General features: G+C 39.8%; 1 protein-coding gene across 2 annotated transcripts; it reads left to right on the top strand.

Moving 5' to 3' along the window:
- Nucleotides 1-1,619: 1,619 nt before the first annotated feature.
- Nucleotides 1,620-15,520, top strand: lonrf1 (LON peptidase N-terminal domain and ring finger 1). 2 transcript variants are annotated; one of them, XM_078260626.1, is made up of 12 exons: nt 1,620-2,370; nt 4,545-4,663; nt 5,729-5,851; nt 7,189-7,386; nt 7,624-7,726; nt 8,057-8,162; nt 8,265-8,379; nt 8,487-8,608; nt 8,723-8,881; nt 10,092-10,254; nt 10,523-10,675; nt 13,653-15,520. In XM_078260626.1, exons 1-12 carry the CDS (start codon nt 1,764-1,766, stop codon nt 13,809-13,811), a joined length of 2,127 nt encoding a protein of 708 aa, XP_078116752.1. In that variant the 5' UTR covers nt 1,620-1,763; the 3' UTR covers nt 13,812-15,520. The 2 variants fall into 2 exon arrangements, with proteins under 2 accessions (XP_078116752.1, XP_078116741.1); XM_078260615.1 differs by having other exon boundaries at nt 1,621-2,370; nt 7,522-7,726.
- Nucleotides 15,521-22,132: the final 6,612 nt, after the last annotated feature.

The raw sequence follows: 22,132 nt of genomic DNA, 5'->3' as shown, positions 1-22,132 counted from the left end.
TGACCTGTTGAAGATCTGAGTGAAGATGGGGGCCAGCTGGTCTGCACAGATTTTCAGGTAGGATGGTGACACACCGTCTGGGCCAGGAGCTTTCCTGGTCTTCTGCCTCTGGAAGAGCTGGCGCACATCCACTTCACAGATCGTGAGAGTGTGAGTTGGTGAGTTGGTGTGGGGGAGGGGGTGAGACTCTGGGCTTTTCAAACCTACAGTAAAATCCATTCAGCTCGTCAGCCAGTCGTTCACCATGGTTATAGGCCAGCAGTAGCCGATGGCAGGTGATAATGGGAGGTGATAGACAGTACAACATGTTGTCACAGCAGAAATCCTCTTTGGAAAAGAAAGATTAGGTGATCTTCTGCTAAGAAACAGAAAATAAATGCTGAAGTTGAAGGCCTGTAATATTTGTCCTTTACATTTTGTATATATTCACACATTTCAATGAAGAGTTGGACTGATAAATAGAATAGAATCACACTATATTATCTTTGGCTCTAATATTTAGTTGCATAACCATTATTTCTGAGAACTGCTTCACATCTGTGTTGCATGGAGTCGACCAACTTCTGGCACCTGTGAACAAGTATTCCAGCCCAGGACGATTGAACTACATTCTACAATTTCTCTGCATTACTGGGTTTTGCCTCAGAAACAGCATTTTTGATGTCACCCCACAAGTGTTCTATAGGATTGAGGTCTGGGGATTGGTCTGGCCACTCCATAACATCAATCTTGTTCATCTGGAACCAAGACTTTGCTCGCTTACTGGTGTGTTTTGGGTCATTGTCTTCTTGAAAGACCCATTTCAAAGACATTTCCTCTTCAGCATAAGGCAACATGACCTCTTCAAGTATTTTGATGTATTGAAACTGATCCATGATCCCTGGTATGCGATAAATAGGCCCAGAGTACACCACAGTATGAGAAACATCCCCATAACATGATTTTTGCACCACCATGCTTTACTGTCTTCACAGTGTACTGTGGCTTGAATTCAGTGATTTGATCATGTCCCCAGTTCAAAGTGATTAACTTATAAAACACTCCAAATACTCTTTAATTATTTTATAGGTCGTGTTAAACACTCTCTGATTAATATATAATTTATCATACAGGCTCCCATTCTACTGACAATGCTATTAAACATATATGTCTTGTAGGCAAATATCTCTACATAAGGCTAGAGAGCTTCAGAGACCATGTGCACCTAATGTCCGCATGTTCTGTATTGAACTACAATAGCCTATCTCATTGACTCAATGAACAAGAAAGCAATTAAGACCTCTCACATAATTGGTAAAAATGCTCTGTAATACATATATTTAAGTTGTATAATGTATTTAAGTTTACATCTCCCTCGTACCTTTTGCAGTTGAATGCATGCATTTTTGTTAGTTTTCTTATTTTTTGTCATATCAGTTATTGTTTTTTCAGGTATAATTACAAGGTGTTATAATTATTATTTTTCAATTTGATCATCTGATATTTGATCAACTATGCACAATGTTTTGTAATATCTTAAATATGATCAATAACGTCCTGTTAACGTAGTTATGAAACTTTCGAATACAGGTTTTGTAACCGAGACGTCCTGACCAATCAGGGCACGACTTTGCTATTCACGTGGCGATGTTTTTTATGTAACAATTGGGTGGTTGTTGGTCCACTACACTGTGAAGGACCGCGGCAGATAAAGAAATGAATATAGGCTACACGTCAACAGGAGAAAACCTACATTACATTTCTTTTCTTTTTTTGACGCTACAATGTCACTCCAACCGCAAGTGGAGGACGCACCGGAGGAGAGAAGCGCCTTCTTCATTGGCCCTGACTCGGACAATGTCTCGGAAGGGCAGGACCACCATCAACTTATACTACAAAAAGCCAATGCTCTAGCATCGGAAAACTGTCTAAAAGAAGCCATTGATTTGTTTTCAGTGGCTTTGCAGTATGGCCCTGTGCGACCAGAACAATTAAGCACCTTCGTGGACTGTATCCTCCGCAACATTAAGAGAAAAGCGGCTGTACCAGACTCACTTTCGGGCCGGGGTCGCGAGGCAGGAGATAGCTGTGTGGACGATGATGTGTTTGACTGTCCTAACTGTCATAGCTTTTTAGGTGAGCCTGTGACCATAGCCTGTGGTCATTCGTATTGTAAAAGATGTTTACGACGACGACTGCTCTCCAAATGTAGGCTGTGCGATGCACCCGTTAGCGGTGAGGAGAAAGCTAACATAATGCTGTGCGGACTTTTAGAAAAATGGTTCCCCGACGAGCTGAAAAAGTCTAAAAAGATATGTGAAGTGGATGAGCTATGTAGAAGAAGATGCTACCAAGAAGCTGTGTCACTAGCAACCGATGTTATTCAATGTGGTAAGTGTTGTTAAAATAACCATATGTGCATGTTTTAAGGTGTAAGAGGGAGGTTCTCTGGTGGTGTGTGTCTGCTGCGTAGGCTACTCAGAGAGGATGGTAGGAACGTGTCACTGGGACAACATGTGTCACAAAGAACTATGTAACTATTATATAACATTACTTGAATATGAACATGGTATCATCATATTCGTTGTTGTGGACACCAAGGGGCTAAGTAGAGTAAGTTTTACTGACTAACATTTGAAAACCTACACACATGGAATGTGGTACCGGTTACAGTCTCCTCCCATATCTGTCGTGTAAGCTGGTAGGGTATTTTCTGCTTACGAAATTTCACCAGCTGAGCATGCGCGCTCGGTGCAAGTTGCATAAGGCAGTTACGTGGAGCAGGTTTTGTAATTTATCAAAGGGAGGGCTTCTGTATTTTGTAACTGTTATGTCTGTTACAACATACACTTTCATAAACATTCTACAAGAGGATGAATGCGCCATTTGTGGGTAAAGTTATGAGGTAGGGACAGGGTTGGTGGTCCAGATAGACACTCAGCCAGGCAGTGAGTTTGCTTTTGTAACAGTTCCTAACGTTATGCAAGGAGAGTCACTAGGCTACTTCTGTGGCAGATGATTGTGTGCAAATCACAGTAAAAGCTTGTATAGGTGAAGTCAGTGAGATATGCTACTTTCACCAGTAACAACAATGAGCTAAAGTGCCCTTGAGCAAGGCACTAAACGCCCAGATGTTCCAGTTGAGGTAACCTGAATTTGGAAACTGCCTGCAAGTTCACTGAGCAGTTCCTGCATTAAAAAAGGTGGCAATGTTGTTAGTATCACGACCTGCCTTTCACTGGGCAGCCATTTTGACACGTCATTGCAGGGCAAACGCAGGTACCCTTGTTTCATTTAGGTGGGCCCTGGTGTGAACTACCAGGCAGGCCCTGCTTCCAGTCAAGTAAAGCCAATGCACAAGTGGCTTAAACCTGCATTCTATCTAATTTCCATCAGGGGCGACTCCCCAGGTTGCAGAAAGTCAGATTACATAGAAGTCTATAAAAAAAAAATGACCCTACTTCTCTCACTTGATTTATTACATCAGTACATTTTCATAATTACTTTATGGTCTCAATCGCTACTAAGTCTTCTTCAATACAGCATGATGTACAGATGCACAGATTGTAAGATATAACATAGAATAACAAAGCCGATACCAGTGTTTTATTTTTATTTTTATTTATTCCCCCTTTTGTGACAGGAAACAACGAAATCTTCTCTCTCCACATACTTCAAATGCCAAAAATGTTAAAGAAAAAAGCAGTAATACATAAAGGTCAAATAAGGGTAACTGGTGTTCCCATTTGTCTCAATGAGAGGTCATTAATTACTTGGAATGGTAGCTGCCATGTGCAGAAAAAAATGCAACTTAGTCCTTGAAGAAAATAGTCTTATTGATGGATTGCAGGTAAACTTAATCCACTAATATAATTCTTTTGTCAGTAATGTCTGAACGGCATACTGATTCAAAAGGTTGAGAGTTGCTCACAACAAAGCGACATGGTTGAGTAATTTATTGAGTGCCAAATGCCTGATTTTAACACGATCCACATCCACAGGTATAAAAGGTCATGTACATGTTTAATACTTAATTATTATTACAAGCAATTTAGCCATTTTTGAAAGTGTTTAGAGTTGGTTTAGGCTTGTTAATATTGCTTGATTTTACTATTTGAGTACATGCCAATGTTTGCAGCTCTTGTGTCCCCTTTAATACAACTAGGAACAGAAATGTAAAATGCGATCTTCTCTTTATGTCCTTGCAACTTGCTGAGAATTCACTGACACAGTTAATATATATATTTTTTGTTTATCATGTGGTTATGCAACGTATTACTTACAGGAACTGACAGAGGTTTAAAACTTCGTACTGAGGTAAACACTATCTACCCGCGCAAGTAGAGAAGGTTGTAGGTTTACTCATTAAATTAAAGGTAATTTCATGTAGTCAGTGTAATTAGTATGGTGTTACTTGTGTTTCTCGATATTGAGGTAACCCACTATTAAATATCTGTTTAAACTAAAATGCTGTGCTTTCCAATATTTAAAGATACATATTCAAATAAAAACCTTTCCTTATAGCTAATAAAAGATTTTTCTCCCCCCTCTTCCTCATGTCTTAGATCCAGAGACGACAGCGTTGGCACGACTGTCTCGGGCGGAGGCTTACATGGCTCTGAAACAGTACCGTCCGGCTTTAAAGGACACAGAACTTAGTCCCTGGTTCAGCTGTTCTGCTGAAGTAGGTTACTTACTGATACTGTAGTCATTTGTTATCCCATGCTACAGAAACGTTATTTCATATTGAAAATTGTTTCTATTAGGCATATGGTCACTATCGGTATGACTTTATGATGAGAGGATAATCAGATCAGAGGTTCAGATATGGCACCAAATGTAAATTTTAATGTACTTTGTTGGTGCTGTAAGGATTGTGACATTACCAGGTTGTGTACGCATGCTCACACACCTGCCTTTACTTACGAGAGTCTGGCATGTGTTCAATCTGCATGTCAGTCTCTTCTGATATATTGGCCAGCCAGTCAGTAAGAAAAGGTGTATTTTAAGATCGACACCAACAAAGCCACAGACAGGGAGCACCTCATTTGTTGTGTCATTGTATTATAGTTACAAGTTTAGTGGAGACCGGTTTACAGACGTCAGATACACAGAAAAAAGTAAATTTTTGAGGTGTGTCTTGGTGGCTGAATTTCCTGAATCATAGCCCAAAAATAATTTCTTAGTAGGGACCCTGTTTGTTTACAAGGCATATTTTTAACGACTTCATGCTATTTTTTTGCATTGTATAAAAGGCCTTCTAATTTGCGTAAATAAGTACAAAAGAGTATCACGACTAATGAGTTTTTCTAGACCACGACTGAGAATGCAGTGATTGGTCAAGCTATTATTGACTATTACATCAGTAACATGAGACCAAATGTCTGGGTTGAAGCAAGGATATGCATTATCAGTGGTGCAAAGTATATCATGCAAAATAACTTGCGTATTTCGTATTGATTTATTTAACAGCATGAATGTATTGCATTTAATAAAAAGCTGCGTCTCTCACCTGTGTTTAAGAAATATTGTTTTCTGTCTAGCTCTTTTTAAAACAATTCAGCATGATTTTGAATCTGGTGTTAAGATACATGAAAGCATAAACACTTACCAGCAAGAGCAAAGTTGATAGAGGATTAAAGATGGACTGGTGTTTGTGTACACAGTAGTTAACTAAGCATGAGAGTGAATACACATGTGAACTTAAATGCTGGTACAGCAGTATAACTCCCCTTTTTTGTCCTTTCAGGCTTTGTTTAGGAAAGCTATGGTGCTGCATGAGATGGGCCAAGTGGACGAGTCCCTCCAAGTCTTCCTCCACTGTCTGGCTGTGGACGAGGACTTCCCCTGTGCTAAAAGACAAGTGGAAAAGGTGAGAGAATTAAAGAGAAAAAAGGTTTTGTCATTCTAAAGTCAGTCAGTTGAGTTGAAGTCACACAGTGTCAATGCAAGTAGGCTGGAGGAGCTAGCCTCACTGTAAGCCAAAGATTTAAGTCATACTTGTATCATTGCTTCAAGGAACCTAGGCATGACACATGAGTGTCCCAACTTTTTGATTGGATAGCCGGAAACGTGAAGCTCAACCATTACGATTCTTATTGTACAAAGCCATTTGTTCTATTTTTCATAGCTAGCATCTGCTATTATATTACATTGACTTCATGGAACCTCTTTTCATGGCACAGATCTTAACATTCCACTTAAGCTGTATGACTAAATAAACAGTTAAACCGGAAACAAGGTAGAGATGATGGTATGATAACTTTAGCAAAAATATCACGGTATTACGGTATTGCAGTTACAGCTATAAATGTATTATTTTTGAAATGTCTGGGTAAAAAAACAACTTTTTTTTCCATTGAATACAATGTATTTTATTTTGAAACACACTGTGCATTGACAGGGAGATGGATTTCTAAACTGCACTTTCTGTCCTTGAAGACTCATAAAAACAGTTCATACCTTAGGAACGGTATGACAGAAAATTCTAGTGGTTTTGAAGCCGTGTCTTTTTCAAACCGCGGTATACCTTGAAACCAGTAACCGGCCCATGCCTAATTGCCCTCGCAGCGATATGACAAGGCATCCAAACGATGATGAGCAAATGGTTACACGTGTATACATGCCAAGGTAATAATCGTTAACCAAAGTGAACGAAATAACGAAAACAGGGTGGGAAAAAACATTGTCGTTCACTGAAATAAAAATAAAAACGAGGTATTACATAAACAACGATCACTAACAAAAAATGTATTGTCTGTTTGCAAAACTAACAAATAAAATTATAGAGTAAATGTCCTTAGTTTTAGTCTTTGTCAATGTCTTTCATAGAACAAATATATCTTTCAGAGTTGACATTTCCGACCATATATATATATATATATATATATATTTATATATATATATATATATATCTATATAAATATATATATTTATATATATACCTTAATTTGCTATGCACATTATTATGACCAAGTTATGGAATTGGATTTACTGTATTGTGTAGTTTTAATCTTTTGTCAATAAGCCCTTTGTGCATAGACGACAAAAGTCTATATTTTGCTCAGTTATATAGCTATAGTTTCGAGCCTTGAAAAAAACTTTAAAACAAAGCACTTCATTTTTCTCTTTAAACATAATGTCTCTCTCTCAAATGTGTAGACTTCTAAAATCCTATGTACAGGCTGACCAACTGAGTGCTGTTTACAGATCCTGTGTGGCCTACTCTCCCCCACTGATGAGAATGTCAAGGTCGGCCTGAGGGAAACAACACTGAACACGTCGCCTCACTTGCGCAGTAAAAGCCTCGTGGCCGATGCCCAAGCCGGACCACACAGCCCAGTCCAAAGACAACACCAACACCAGGTCCGCACTGCCTCGGCCCACCATCATCTGGACAACCAGGAGGTACTAGCAGACTGAGTAATGATACACATTGTTTATCAATGAGTTGCTTCAATGCTTTTGTTGACACTTCTTTATAAGAGACAATCATAATCTTCTTACCATTGTACCGTACCATTACCTTGTATAATTATTTAGAAACGCTGGTCGCGGCCTGGTCTGAGCCGAGCTCATTCGCTACGGATGGATGGCTCTAGTTGTGTTGAGGAAGGGCTCAAGAGAGTTTGCTCTGCTCCTCAGCTGGGCGACGAGGACAAGGCCAGCCTGCTGAAGAGGAAGTTGTCGGTGTCAGACACAGAACACTGTGTTGTGGACAATGGAGGTAGCAAGCTTCAAAAACAAGGTCAGTGGCCAATCCGACAATTGTATTGCTTTATGTTCTTCCTGTATTGTACCTTAATGAAAAATTCAGGAAAATCTCTTCTGATTCTGTTCACATCAATATCTAATGTAAGAACTCAAAACCTATATTGTTAATGGTGCGTAAAATTAAGCTTAATTGGACACTTTCACACTTTTGCAAGGAAAAATGTGATAGGTGAGGGTAGACACTCAATTCAAATGAATAATAAGCAGATCTTATGTCCCAACAATGTATATAATGAATTCTTAGCACCATATTTGTCAGTGAAAATAATTTGTTAAAAGCTTTCTTCTCTCTGGTTGACTTTAGGTGTGGCGAAAGGCTCCAAACAAAAGGCTGCCAAAGCTAAAACCTGCAGAAGGGTTCCTGAGGATCTGCTGGACTCCAATGACTTGGAGTGCTCTCTCTGCATGAGGTAAGGTCACACACTAGTGGGCCAAATGCACACATTGCACACTTGTAAATGACTGAAGTTTCAAATGAACACGTGGATGTTGCATCTCTGTGATCAATACAGGTTGTTCTATGAGCCTGTGACTACACCATGTGGACACACCTTCTGTAAAAACTGTTTGGAACGCTGCTTGGACCATACGTCCCAGTGTCCCCTCTGTAAAGAGAGCCTGAAAGAGGTGAGAGACCACTCTGCATTTATTGAATCCCGATATTAAGTTAAGCCAAGTAAAATATGTTTCTTGCTTCCTGTTTTAATCATGAACTCATATCCTGTTCTGTCCAGTATCTAGCATGTAGAAAGCACATGGTGACAACCGTCTTGGACACGCTGATCAAACAGTATTTGAGTCAGGAATATGCAGAGAGGACTAAAACTCACCTGGAGGAGACCCAAGAGCTGTCTAAGTAAGATTTTCTGTCTCTGGCCTGGTTGATTCCAACACTCATCATCAGAGGTTTCTGTATGCAGAAGTTTCAGAGAGGCTCAAAGGGTCTAAAATGTTCTCTCCCTCTGTGCAGTCCGACGAAGAATGTGCCCATCTTTGTGTGTACCATGGCCTACCCCACCGTGCCTTGCCCCCTGCATGTCTTCGAGCCACGTTACCGCCTCATGATTCGCCGCTGCATTGACACAGGCACGCGGCAGTTTGGGATGTGTATTAATGATCCCCAGAAAGGGTAAGCATGCAAGCACATGGATTTGTATGTATTCCAAAATTCTGTAATGATAAATATGAACAATTAATTATAATATGTTGTTAATAGGGCTGTCAATCGATTAAAAAAATGTAATCTAATTAATTACATACTCTGTGATTAATTAATTGAAATTAATCGCATACATAATTAACGGTGCCTGGACCGATACTTTTTAAGAAAGTAAGAAAAGGAAAAAAAAAAGGGTACTAAACAACAGTTGGTGACATTAAAGAACGGCATGTTTATTGCTAAGGCCATATGGTCAAAATTAAATGATTTAATAATAATGTATAACAATAACTTATTTCACTAGTAAATTGCTGTTGAACGACAAAAACAACCACCAGATGGTAAAGGACATTTACAATAACTTCAAATGCACCACGAGGCTGTAGTTTACCAATTTCATTGAACGCACCGTCTGTGTTGTTACTCCGACGGCAGCTACAGATTGTTACATACCGGTGTTGAATCCTCTACAGTAAAACACAGTCAAACTTTACACCGTTTAGCGTTAGCTGTCAGCATTTTAACCGTGTTTAATCCAGCTACTAGCTAGCGGTAGGCTAACGTTAGCTGCTTTCGAGTATAGTGTTAACTAGCGTCACGTGCAGCGGTGTTTGTGTTGCCTGTATCGTCTTCAGAGCATCAGAGAGAAGCGCAGACATATCAGTGGCACCAGATTTCGGTAGCCAGGGGTGGCAGGAAGAAGATTTTTACAAGTAAATGTTCCAATTGATGATCCAGGCAGAACATTCTCGTCTCCCTCCTTCATTTTACAGTCCAATGGTGGCTAGAACAGCTCCGGGTCAAACGTAAATATGGAATGGATTGATTTTTTTTAATGTGTTATTTTTTCTCAGATTAATTAACCAATTGAAATTAACGCGTTATTTTGACAGCCCTAGTTGATAATGTTGTTCTAGAAGGTGTGGAAACTCTCTAGACAGCTCCACAAAATGTATGCTGACAAAAATATTAGTTTATGTGGTTGACGTTGGACGGTGATGGCATGTGGCCATGAGTCCCTCATCAGGATCGGGAAATCAACTTTCCGGTCCCTGCCGACTCTGTAACTTCCTGCAGACTCTGCTAGCTTGGGCTAGCTAGCCAATGGGCCGGTCAAGTTTGGCTGCCAAAACATAATTGTCCAAATAAACCAAAAACTAAATTGTGTCCTTCCCTGCAGGTTTGTAGATTTTGGCTGCATGCTGACCATCAGGAGTGTCCATTTTCTCCCTGACGGACGATCAGTAGTGGACACTATTGGAGGAAAACGCTTCCGGGTCCTGTCCCGAGGAATGAAGGACGGTTACTGTACTGCTGACATTGAGCACCTGGGTGATGCCAGGGTAAGAACCACAATAACTATCATTTGAGTGATATTATCTAGTATGTTGTGCTTTTATAAACATACTCCATCCAAAATTGGTGGTTTTAGATCTATGAAACCACCTTTCAAGTCTACAGGGGTTGATTTTGGGATGCGTGTCACTTTAAGTAGATTCGTTTTTTTTTTTTTTTTTTAGGCATTCATTTCATCCAATTACCTTTTAAGGAATGTATTTTTAAGTTTTAAAAAATCCAAAAGTGACTGATAGACAAAACAAATTCTATTAGGTGGAGGACAGTGACGAGCTACAGAGACTACAAGAGCTGCATGACGCAGTGTATGAGCAGGCCCGCGTCTGGTTCCAGAACCTCAAGATCCACTTCCACAACCAGATCCTGCAGCACTTTGGACCAATGCCAGAACGCGAAGCTGACATCCAGGTAAACTTTCAGCACAGTGTCCTTGTCCAATTTTGCTTAAGAAGTATAATCTTTAACTACACAACAGTCCGTGTGTTTACATGCAGTTTAAAAAAAAACGATTATATTTGGGTTAAGGCAATACCCCGATTTCTCAGACGCCATGTAAACGCCTTACCCCGGTTAAAATCAGAGTTCTAATAACCCGGTTAACAGAGGTAGAGAACTCCTTCAGTAACCGGGGTTTCCCTGTATGTATACACCTTAACCGGGCTACGATTTGTTTAAGCGTCTGCGCATGCTTCAACTGCCCCCCAAACTCCACTGGGGTTGGTTTTTGAACAGTCAGCGCTGTCGTAGAGTAGTTGTAGTCGTTGCTATGACACCATACCACAAAACAGCGATGCCCGAATCAGCGGGCCATCTGCAGCAAAGAGCCTGTGGTCCATCTGTTTTACTCCCCGCCGAGGCAGCAGCGGACATTGCGAGATGACTAAACAGATTGTCCATCTCCGGGGCTGTCAACACTGTCTCGGCAAAAAGTGGAGGGACCGAGCAGCCCCTGCTGCAGCCGCTAGCTAACGTTAATGTTAGTTAGCTAACAAAGTTAGCTTGCTAATTCCACCCGACACTGGTTAACATTATTGATATAATTAGACAAACAAGTTGTCAGTCGTCTGGCGAGAACACTGTGTGCGTTCCTACGCTGTGACAAGAGTGTGTTAATGAAACATTAAGTTAAATTTTACTAATTGAGATTAGATTAGATAATACTTTATTCATCCCACAATGGGGAAATTCACTTGTTACAGCAGCAGTTTTCCACAATAAAAACAAACCAACAAACAACCAGGCAACAAACAACAGACAATGTGCAAAAAGTGCTGAATGAATGTAAAGTGGCATTATATAAAAAGTATTGTAAAGTGAGGTGGTCATAGTACGACATTTTTTGTAATGTAAGTAATTGACGTGAAATTAGATTGAATAATATGTAATTAAATAACATAGCAAAAGTAATTAACAATAATATAAATGATATTGAAGTGTGACCATAATATAAATAATATTGAAAAAGTAAGTACTCGGAATGGAAAAATATAAATACAGATAATAACAATAAAGATATACATTGAGCCATGGTGAGTGGTGGGTAATTGAAACGGGAACAGAAAACTACAACATTATCTGGTGGTGCAGGTGTTGTAGAGTCTGACAGCGGCCGGGATGAACGACCTGCGAGAGGCCGATCGGTGTAATGTTGACATTGGTCAACCGGGGAAAAAAAGCCAGTTGTGCGTTGGCAGATTGCCTTTCAGATTCTTCCCATTCTTCCCCGCTCGTGTATACAGGGAGAACTGGCAAAACACGGTTATTCACTAACCTCGGTTACTGCTGTGCATGTAAACTCACTGACTGCTGTAGAGTAATTCTGCACTAGACTGTAGCAGGAGTGTGGATGCCTGAGTCGGAGTATTAGGCCAAATATTTCCACTGATATTTGAGCTTGTTCAAACAATAGAAATATAAGGATTTACTCCCAAATACATTGGTTCTCTTGCATCTACTGTCTTATTACACACTAAAACTGCACTTTGCTGATATATTGGAGGGGTGAAATGACTGGCTGGCATTGGCCTTATTAAAATGAGTAATTAGAACTAGTAAACTGGAAAATGATATCTTGTGCTTAGTTTAATTTCTTTTGGGGTGTTGGTTTCCCGAATACGAATTGATAGAAAAATTATTATTTTGTGGTGTTAGTGACTTAGAAGTAGTGGTTTGTATAGCAGATCAATTTGTGAAAATCCTCTGCAGCAGTGAGTTGGAAGCATGTCACAGCTGAGCAGATGGTGCTGCAGAAACTATTAAGAACAAGATTTATTTAACTGCCAACTTCCAGTGCATGTGGTCATCACAACTTTTTAAATAACCAGGCTTGGCTCAGTGGGTAGAGCAGGCACACATATATTTAGAGGTTTATGCTTCGACGCAGCGGTCCGGGGTTCGACTCCGACCTGTGACGATTTCCTGCATGTCTTCCCCCTCTCTCTCCCCTTTCTCACCTGTCCTGTCCATTAAAGGTGGAAAAAGCCCCAAAGAATAATCTTAAATAACCAGGTATGCAGATAATCAAAGGAACACCAATTGATACAAAATATTGTTATCTACTATATTATTATCAGAATCGGTAGCAGCGGTGCTCTTGCACAGTTTTTAAGGCTTTTATTACCTGGTCTGACACAGCAAGACACTGCAGATTATTCTGTCTAATCTCATGACACGCTTGCCTTTCGGGGAAACCCACATTACCATGGATTCACCTGCCTCAGAGGTTATAATACCGGAACTCAGTTGTTGTGTGTGCTCAGCTGTGGCTCATAGCCTGCAGCGCCGAAAGGGATTACAGCTGCGCTATTAGGACAACCCCAGGGCGGAGTCCATTGACAATAAAGGCTCAAGAGCTTTATGGGGGCTCTCTACCTAATCCCACCGGCCCTGTTGCATCAGAAGAGAGTCATGAAAACAATCTCCAACTCTATCATGTGTGCACATGCTGCAAAAGGAAAGCATTGACCATGATTTTTGGTGTTAATGTAATTTCAGAAAATGTTTGTCCCAGGGAACAATACTGCAGTTCTTTGGCTAATGGCCAGTGTAAAATGTAGCACAGACATAGTAGACATCATTAACTTTAAATTCTTAGAAGAGTTAAGCACATTCTGTAACTGGCTCAGGGCTTTTTCAGCCATGTCATTTTGACGCAGACATGCATTCCTCTGGCAGATTATGTATTATCCACAATCATACAAAATGAGTACTTCACTTCAATACCAATTGTGTAACTGGAAGTATAACACACATACTGGAAATCGTTTAATCGGAAATGGCTACAGGCCTGGGGTAATTGCAGAAATGTTTTGGTTTGTGCAAGAATGTAGCGGCACAAAACTATTTTCACACACAAAGGTCTAATACTGTTCCTCCTCTCTTGTAGGCAACTCCTAATGGTCCCGCGTGCTGCTGGTGGCTGCTGGCTGTTCTGCCTATCGACCCACGCTACCAGCTGTCTGTCCTCGCCATGACCAGCCTCAAAGAACGCCTGGTGAAGATCCAGCACATCCTCACATATCTGCAGAGCATCCCCAACAACTAGAGCTGCTTCTTCTCATCACCGCAAACATCCTTTAAACTTTTAAATGACATTCAAGCAACCCTGTAACAACATTTCGCCAACTTTTGTTTCTACTGCCATCTGATCCTTCAACTTTTCTTTTTACAGCTAAAAGACGCCTCGTTTTACAGTTCTTCACATAAAGCCTACACTAGATAAAAGCAAAGCTGAAACATCCTTAAACTGTGGGCAAACCACCTCAGGGATGCTTTTGCTGAGGCACATTATTTGTTTGACTGTGGGAAATTATAAAAAAAATAAATAAAAAATAAGACAAATATGACAAACTATTCTCATCTGCCCGCATTGTTAATGCTGTTTATTTTTATAAGAACGTCCCTGAATGCCTGTTGAAAAGAGAAGAGCAGTTCCTACTCCACTTGGTTGATATTTTGTTGATGCTGACAAAGGCGGCAATAGAGATACGTATAACCAACTATCAATCTTGAGTATACCTTCTTTAAAGATATCACTTTGCTGAGCTGAGGTGAAGACAGTATTATAGTGTGTGTTGTATCGTCTCTGATGACCAGGGACGGGTTTTTTTTGTTTTGTATGCTGATTTGATTTATGTTAATATGGAGGAGGGGTGATGCGATTTGTGGAACAAAATCCTAAATGCAGAAAGTCCAAAAATGTTGATAGCAAGATGTGGTTTAAAAGAACCATTGACAAGAGATTTGTGCAAAACCAAGTGCAACTAAAGTCTGTCGCATGTGTACCATACACTCATCAAAGTATTAATCTTTATCTTCCGAGCATCACGTTTTCTTCGTACTCACTTCCCCCACATGCCTACAATGCACAACTTCCATCGCTGCCTCTTAGTAGTGGCAAAGGACCCTCCTGTTAAAAGAATGAGATGATCTGTTTTTTTTTTCTTTCTGTTTTCCACCTTGAGATTTTTCCCAGGCTTTTTGTCTCTTCTAACATCATGTCAGAGGAACACTTATGGCCCTGAAATCTCGTCTTGAGTCTATGCTTTTTTTTTTTTTTAAAGGCTTTTCTTTCTCTCACAGTTAACGTTAAGTCGTATGCACTATTAAAACAAACAAAATGTTTGTTTTGTTATGGACCTTTGGAGATCCTGGTGGAGTTCGACGAGAAGAAGTATTAAAGATATAGTGGTTCTGCTGATGTATTGCTTAGCTGCTTTAAACCAAAAGATTCAGCTACTCATTACATTAACTTAAACTGAATTAATTTATAAGTTAGAATATATTTGTACATTCTGACCATGTGTTTGTATGAGAAATTCTAAAAGGGTCTTGCAATATTATGACGAATCAAAACAAGACAAACACATAATGTGTACAACTAATGGGTTACTTAGCATTATTCTTCATTCAAAGCTGCTCTCTGTCTACTTTGAGGAGAGAGAGGACGGTACCTGCAGTGCTTCAGTCGGGACTGCATTTGCCTTACGCCATTTTGCATTGATATTTGAAAACGCAGTATGTTAGCTTGTACCATTCCTTTTTGCCATAGCGTGAAGTATGCTCGAATTGTTTTTCTTCTATAAGTTAGTAGAAGGCACTATTTGTGTATAAATTAATCTCAGAGGAACAATTCAAGTCAAGTCTGTTGTATGTAAATCATCTGGAAAAAAGGCTTTTTGGACAGATCTAGCTTTTTGGTCAAATGTTAAGTTATCAATTTTCAATAATAAAAACACTTCTTTTTCAACTTCAGGCACAGTGTCCACTGTTTGACCCATTAAATAGAAGATGTTGAGCAAGCTATTGCAGCTTTTTTTTTTTTTGCAGCCCCCCCAAAACATTTTTCCAACAGAGCCCCGCCCACTTTAAATCAGTCAGAAGAGCACAAAAAAAGAAAGAAACACCAACCTCAAATGTGAAATAACCAAACGTTTATGGGTTAAACTTTGGCAGAGTAAGAATCAGTTGAGAATATACATTTTCGGGGCCCTTTAACCCATTCAAATACGTAAGAATCTGAGTAAGTCTACTACAGTCCCTCATAAAACCTGAAGTTAAAATGCAATCAGTTGGTAATGAAAATGAATATGGCTATATTTTGGAGACCTGTAGGGTATGTACACTTTCTAATCACAAGGGGGCCACAGTGCAACATTATTGTTACATACAGTAAAGCCTTTCATAACTCACCCTTTACCCTCTGTACTTACTCAACCTCAACTTTTATTATGAAAACAAACATATCTTTGACTATTTATTTATTTATTTTTTACAATCAGACATTTCAAATACATAATGTCACAGAAAACAAATGAAATAGCAGGAAGGAGAATCCAGTGTTGTATGCTCCATCTTCTTCCATCAGAGGTCATCGTGCAGAAAGCATCATAACAAACTCTGTAGAGGAAGACAGAGACAGCAGTGGATCCACCGATAAGGACTAATGACACTATCATAAAAGGACAGCATGGGATGCAGCCACATCAATTTCAGCCCAAACTAACACAGCTCACGGTGTGTAATGTAATGACAAAATATTTTCATTATCATAGAGTGAATGACAAATTAAAGCAGCGGTGGTGTGATATGTCTAAGAAAAGTATACAGGAGCATTTAAGTTGAACATATATATATATATATATATATATATATATATATATATATATATATATATATATATATATATATATATGTTGTCTGCAGGTCTAGTTTTGCACAGCTATTAAACCCAGCCCTATATTGAAAAAGATACTGCCATTCTCCACCTCTGTTCATCTCTTCTTGTCTTCTCAGTAATCAGTTTGATTACCACTTGTTTCAGCTCGCTGTAGCCATTATTGCAGATTCACTTGTCAATCAAGACAGCTATAGCTGTGTCCTGTCAATGAAAACTACAGCTGCAGACAGCTTGAGGCAGGTTTTACTAAATCAATCATGGCTATCTTGCATTTCCCATTGTCCTCCTGAAGCAAGGGCGGACTGGCCATCTGGCATACCGGGCACTTTCCCGGTGGGCCGACGTGCTTTTTGGGCCGACCGCCGGTACTTTTTTTTTTTTTTTTGTCCGGCCCATAAAAGTGGTAGGCCTATATCGGCGGCCCATTGTTTTTTCAATTGACACCGGGCTGGCCCAAAACACTTTCGTCAAAAATATCACATAGAGGTTTTCTGTCCCTACACAAACACCCCCTACTTTCACAATAAAATGGACAACAAAAAAACGAGAAAAACGTCCCCGTGAACACGAATCAATAGATTAAATAACCTTAAATGACCATTTCACGAACTGCTGTGAGACTGGGTTGAAATGGACTAGTCCGTAACGGTGCGCGGCGCGAAAGATAAACACCTTATATATATATATATATATATATATATATATATATATATATATATATATATATATATATGTGTCAATGATAAACACAGTGCAGTGCCAGGAGAACTGCATGCAGTTTCAGTGTGCATCTGCCAGGCTAGAATAGTGATAGAGATCATGGAGAAGAAACACAAAGGAGGTGCAGAGAAGCTGCGTGAGAAAAAGAAACAGGCCCTTCAGGCAGACGCTGCCAAATGCCACATGTGTCAAATTGACAGACATGTTTTCGGCAGTAGCAGGACCTTCTTCAGCTCCCGTGGCTGAGAGTGGTGTCGGTGTCGGCGGCAGTGGCATGCACAGTGAGGAGGAGACTCAGGAGGAGAGGGACAGAGGGAGGGAGTGAGGGGAGAACCTGCGGTAAGCAGAACTCCCCTTAAAACACCTTGCCCCTTGATAAAACTGAGACAAAAACAAGTCGTGGACAAACTGTTGATGATAACACTACAACAATAAAAGAAGTAGGCATGCTACTGTATGATTGCATTAGTTTGGCTAAGTGCGCGTGTATCTGAGTCTTGACTGATGATTTTCTCACCGTTTTATTATTATTAGGCTGTATTAGCCTACCTTTCATTCAACAAACGTAGCCTATATCTTATTAATAAGCAAAACACCACCTTAAGGTTCATCAAACCTTAAGCTTGTGTTTGTGCATTTGTGTCCTTAAAGTAACCTATATAAACGTTGCACATCATGCAAACTTTCTTAACGAGAATTGTAGCTTTTCTATATTGTCTATTTGGCAGACAAAAACTCATGACAGGCCTCTTAAAATCAAAGCACAGGGCCTCTTCATTCGTGAAATAATGAAAAAAACATAAAACAATGAGGAGTATACCGTGTTAATGTATTAATAAATGGCATTTTTTTAAATATTTAATGTGTCAACTCTCACTGATTCTTGCTCATGGTGTTGGTAGTTTTAAGGAATAGGAGTTGGTATACATATTCAGGGGAGCGCAAGGACGGGTGGTATTTGTGATCTTATGTGGTGGGCCGGTCTGGCCCAAAATGCCAGGGCCGATTTTTGGTCCCAGTCCATCCCTGTCCTGAAGCAATTTACTCTGGAAGACTTCTGATTGTAGGTGTGGATCTATTGATTGACTGAGCACTAAAGCTTAATTCGAGATTAATCCACTAACATTATCTCTTGAGGTACTCCTCTAACCATATCTATAAGAAAGAAGTCAACTGAGGGTAACAGCAGCTCCTAGATGTCCTAACACATGAGTTTGACTTGTTACCTGAATATTGAGAATGATATTCACACTGCTGCTGTGGATGCTTGTTTTCCGCCAATGTGTGGCTAAGCTGGACAGATCTCAACTCAAACACTGCCCTAGGGGCTAATTGCTGATAATGAGGAGCACCTGCTTATTGATCCCTTCTGGGACTGACGCGCCTTTTCATATGTTCCCAATAACTGTAAATGATTGGATTGCTGAGACAAGACAAACAGGATCCCACCTCTAAGCCCTTTGTGTGCTGCAGCCTATAACAGCATGCATGTGTGGCTCATGGCGCCTACACAAGTGCACATTGATGTGTATGTATGTGTTCATGTATGTTTGTGTGTGTGTGTGTGTGTGTGTGTGTGTGTGTGTGTGTGTGTGTGTGTGTGTGTGTGTGTGTGTGTGTGTGTGATTGTGTCCCATTGAATTGTTTATTTGTTCGCAAGGTAAATATGGGTAATGGCATTTCTGCAAAGTCCTTGAGCTTACCAAGTGTGTGTTCTTTGTGTGACATGTGACAGGTGTCCAGGCATGTGTATCGATTGGCTTAATGCACTCTTGATTAGATTGGATTGGCCCTTCCAGCAAACCCACCTTGACTTAACCATCCCTCTTTTCCCATCTCACTCTTTTCCCGCCTGCATTATTACAAATTTTCTCCTTCTGTCTCCTTCGTCCTCAACCCATTCCAACAAGATTCATTGATCCCTTTGCTTTGTCCCTCCTGTACACCAGCGGTTACCAACCTTTTAAGTCTGATGTACTCCCACAGCCCTGTTAGATGAGCTAACCCATTCATCATCCATCATGTTCCAAATGTGTTATGAATTGATTTTGAACTGTTTCTGTACTGTATGTATGCTATTTAGTATTTAAAATAAATGATGGATTAGCAGAAAGCTAGATTTAACAATAATTTATCCATTCATTTTAGCAAACTATTTCAACTGTTTTTGCATTACCTTTAGCTAGGTCATACATTACCTTTAACTATTTCACATGTTCATCATTACTTATAGCTAACTACAATATTTTCTCAAACAAAGGCTGGTAAACAAATAATGGCCGGGGTCGTGGTCACCACAAACAAATACAGGCCTGGTGGAAAAACAAGGGTGGATAAACTCACTCCTCACTTTGTTGTTCTGTTTTACTCAAATAAAAAGTGTTTTGTCCTATTTCAGTCACTGTGGCTGCATGTGTGTTAATATCCCAGCAAAACTGAATTTTGTAGTAACGTAGTAAGCGCCACGGTAAGATGGCAGTAGATACAAAGTACTATATGGGAACCCTGCAAATGTTAACAATAAAAGCCTTGTTATGAAATGAATAGATTCTGTCTACTGAAATGTTACAAGGCTTTAATTTGAAACACATAGTGTTTGTGTGTATGTTGAAGTTTGTACTTGCAGTAACAATTTAACAGAGCAAACAGAGCAGGACAGAAAAGAAGGAAGCTTAATACTAAAATATGACCAAATATACTTATCAGAGGGAATTAGAAATAACCACCTATCTCTAATATAAGCCTACTTTAAATAAAGGTCTGGTACCCTATTGCATTTGAAGTAAATAAAGGCCTCGTCCACTTTTGAAAATGTACGGAATTTCAACTACTCCATTACTTTAATTATTTTATTTCAACCATTTTATTGATTTTTTTATTATTATTATCAAATCAGAAGTTAGTTGAACTTATATGTGGATTAAGTACCCCCTGGGCTACAAGTACCCTTGGTTAGGAATCAGTACACCACCCACCCCCTGTCTCAGTGTGTTATCATTGTGTTTTATTAATTGTTTTAATGTCCACTCACACCTTGACTGAAGTCTCTCCACTCCCCTCCAACACTCCCCCCCAAGTCCCAACTCTTCCCCCCCCGCTCACCATCAAAGTCAATGTTGCCGTCTTTGTTGAGGTCAATGTCGCTGAGGATCTCCTCCAGCTCGCCTTTCTTCAGCTTCTCCCCCAGGAGGGTCTTCGTGCCCTCCTTCAGCTCATCAAGCGTGATCTTTCCATCACCATCACAGTCAAACTGCGACATGTGTGGTTAGTGGAGAGCAATGAGGTGGGGACATGAACATGTAGAGAGTTAGGAGAGACAAATAAATAGATCACAGAGGATCAGAGATGACACACGGAATAGAGAAGGAAAGAACAAGATTAAATGTCTCTGTGCTAATAAGGAGGTTGGTTACAATATGATGTGATGAATAGGGCAGAAAAAATAAAGACAAGAGGCAAAAGATATCAAGAGACAGACACGATCATGTCATGCAAAAAAAAAGCTTCACATTTACTGTGTATAGTTACAACATGGCTGCATGAGGTCCCTGGGAGTCTAATAACAGCTTGAGTGTGCAGATGGGGCAATGCTGACTCATGAGGTGTTAGTACGGAAGTGAGAAAGACTTTTGAAGTGACCATGAGGGCAGAGTTTGGATGAGTTGAAAATGTATTCTCATGTGTCACAGAGTACACTATGCTCTGAATTTGTGGACGTTTTTGTTCAATAGTACTGTTGTTAGCTAATTCATTATTCCCCACAAATGGATTCAAACATCAGAACACATGAATTTCTAGGCCATTGACAGTACTAGCAGGAGCTTGATGATGACGCACGTGTGATTAAGAAACGACAGGCACAATGGTAAATGACTATGCAGCCTTGCACTCTCAAAATAGAGGACACATTTTAAAACCTTTTATACAGAGAAATGATGCTCTCAAGTAGTCCAACTGATTCAGAAGATTGGTTGGTTGAGATAGAAATTTGGTTACAAAGCTCACTGTTCAAGATCAGTAAAGGGTGGGTTATTTTATTGACACTACAAGCTTTATAGCTCCAATTATTTGTTACTTTTTAAGGTGTACATCCATACGCTGTGTGATATTTCCATATAGAAATCACATTTTTTATATTTTTTAAATATTGTTTTGCCGTCAATTAAATGACCCCGCTTTGCTTTTAATAGGAGCCAAAATGTAGTCAAACTAAATGCCTGGGGATATATTTATAATATAGATAAATTAATCCCAGTAGCATATTGTACTCTCTGTTATGTTTTCAGTTATGATCTTTGAGAGCACATTATCATGGTTGTCTGTTTTGCAGTTACCATTATAAACCTATCATGCTGTAAATGTTTTCAATGGATGAACCCAAGTGTGTGAAGCTGTGCTTATAAAATACCACAATCCCTTAATTTGTTTTTCTTGGTTGGAGACTATGTCACACCAGGGGTTGGCTTTGGGTGACAATCAATTCCGCATGTACAGTACCTGCCTCTGTATTGACGTCAAAGAGAGCAACCAACTCAATAGATATTTCTTTCAGACCAATGAACAAATTACAAATTAACAGGTGAGTCAAAGAGGTATGGAATATGGATGGTGACACTTTGGATGGCAGGGACCAGGCTTCATAAAAAATTTTCTTTCTGTATTCATAGCCAGCTATCCCTCTTCCCTCAGACTTGTTTACAAGTAAGAGCCATACACTTATGGTTCTCTCCAAGGAAAGGTCCTGTTGCACACTTCAAAGAACTGTCACAGTACCAGGACCCTTTCACTTGCTTGAAGTCAGAGTTCTTTAGAGTTCCTAGCCGGGGACCTCTTACCTGTTTGAAGGCACAGCGGAGTTCCTTCAGCCCAACCATATGAGCCGTCTCTGCCAGCATCCTAGGCCCCATTAACTCGCAGAAATCTTCAAAGTCTACATGACCACCCCCTGCAGAAAGACAGGACACACA

This window comes from Sander vitreus, chromosome 2 (assembly GCF_031162955.1).
Source record: "Sander vitreus isolate 19-12246 chromosome 2, sanVit1, whole genome shotgun sequence".
NCBI lineage: Eukaryota > Metazoa > Chordata > Actinopteri > Perciformes > Percidae > Sander > Sander vitreus.
Note: the sequence above shows the minus strand (reverse complement) of the source record. Positions and strands in the feature narration are given on the sequence as shown.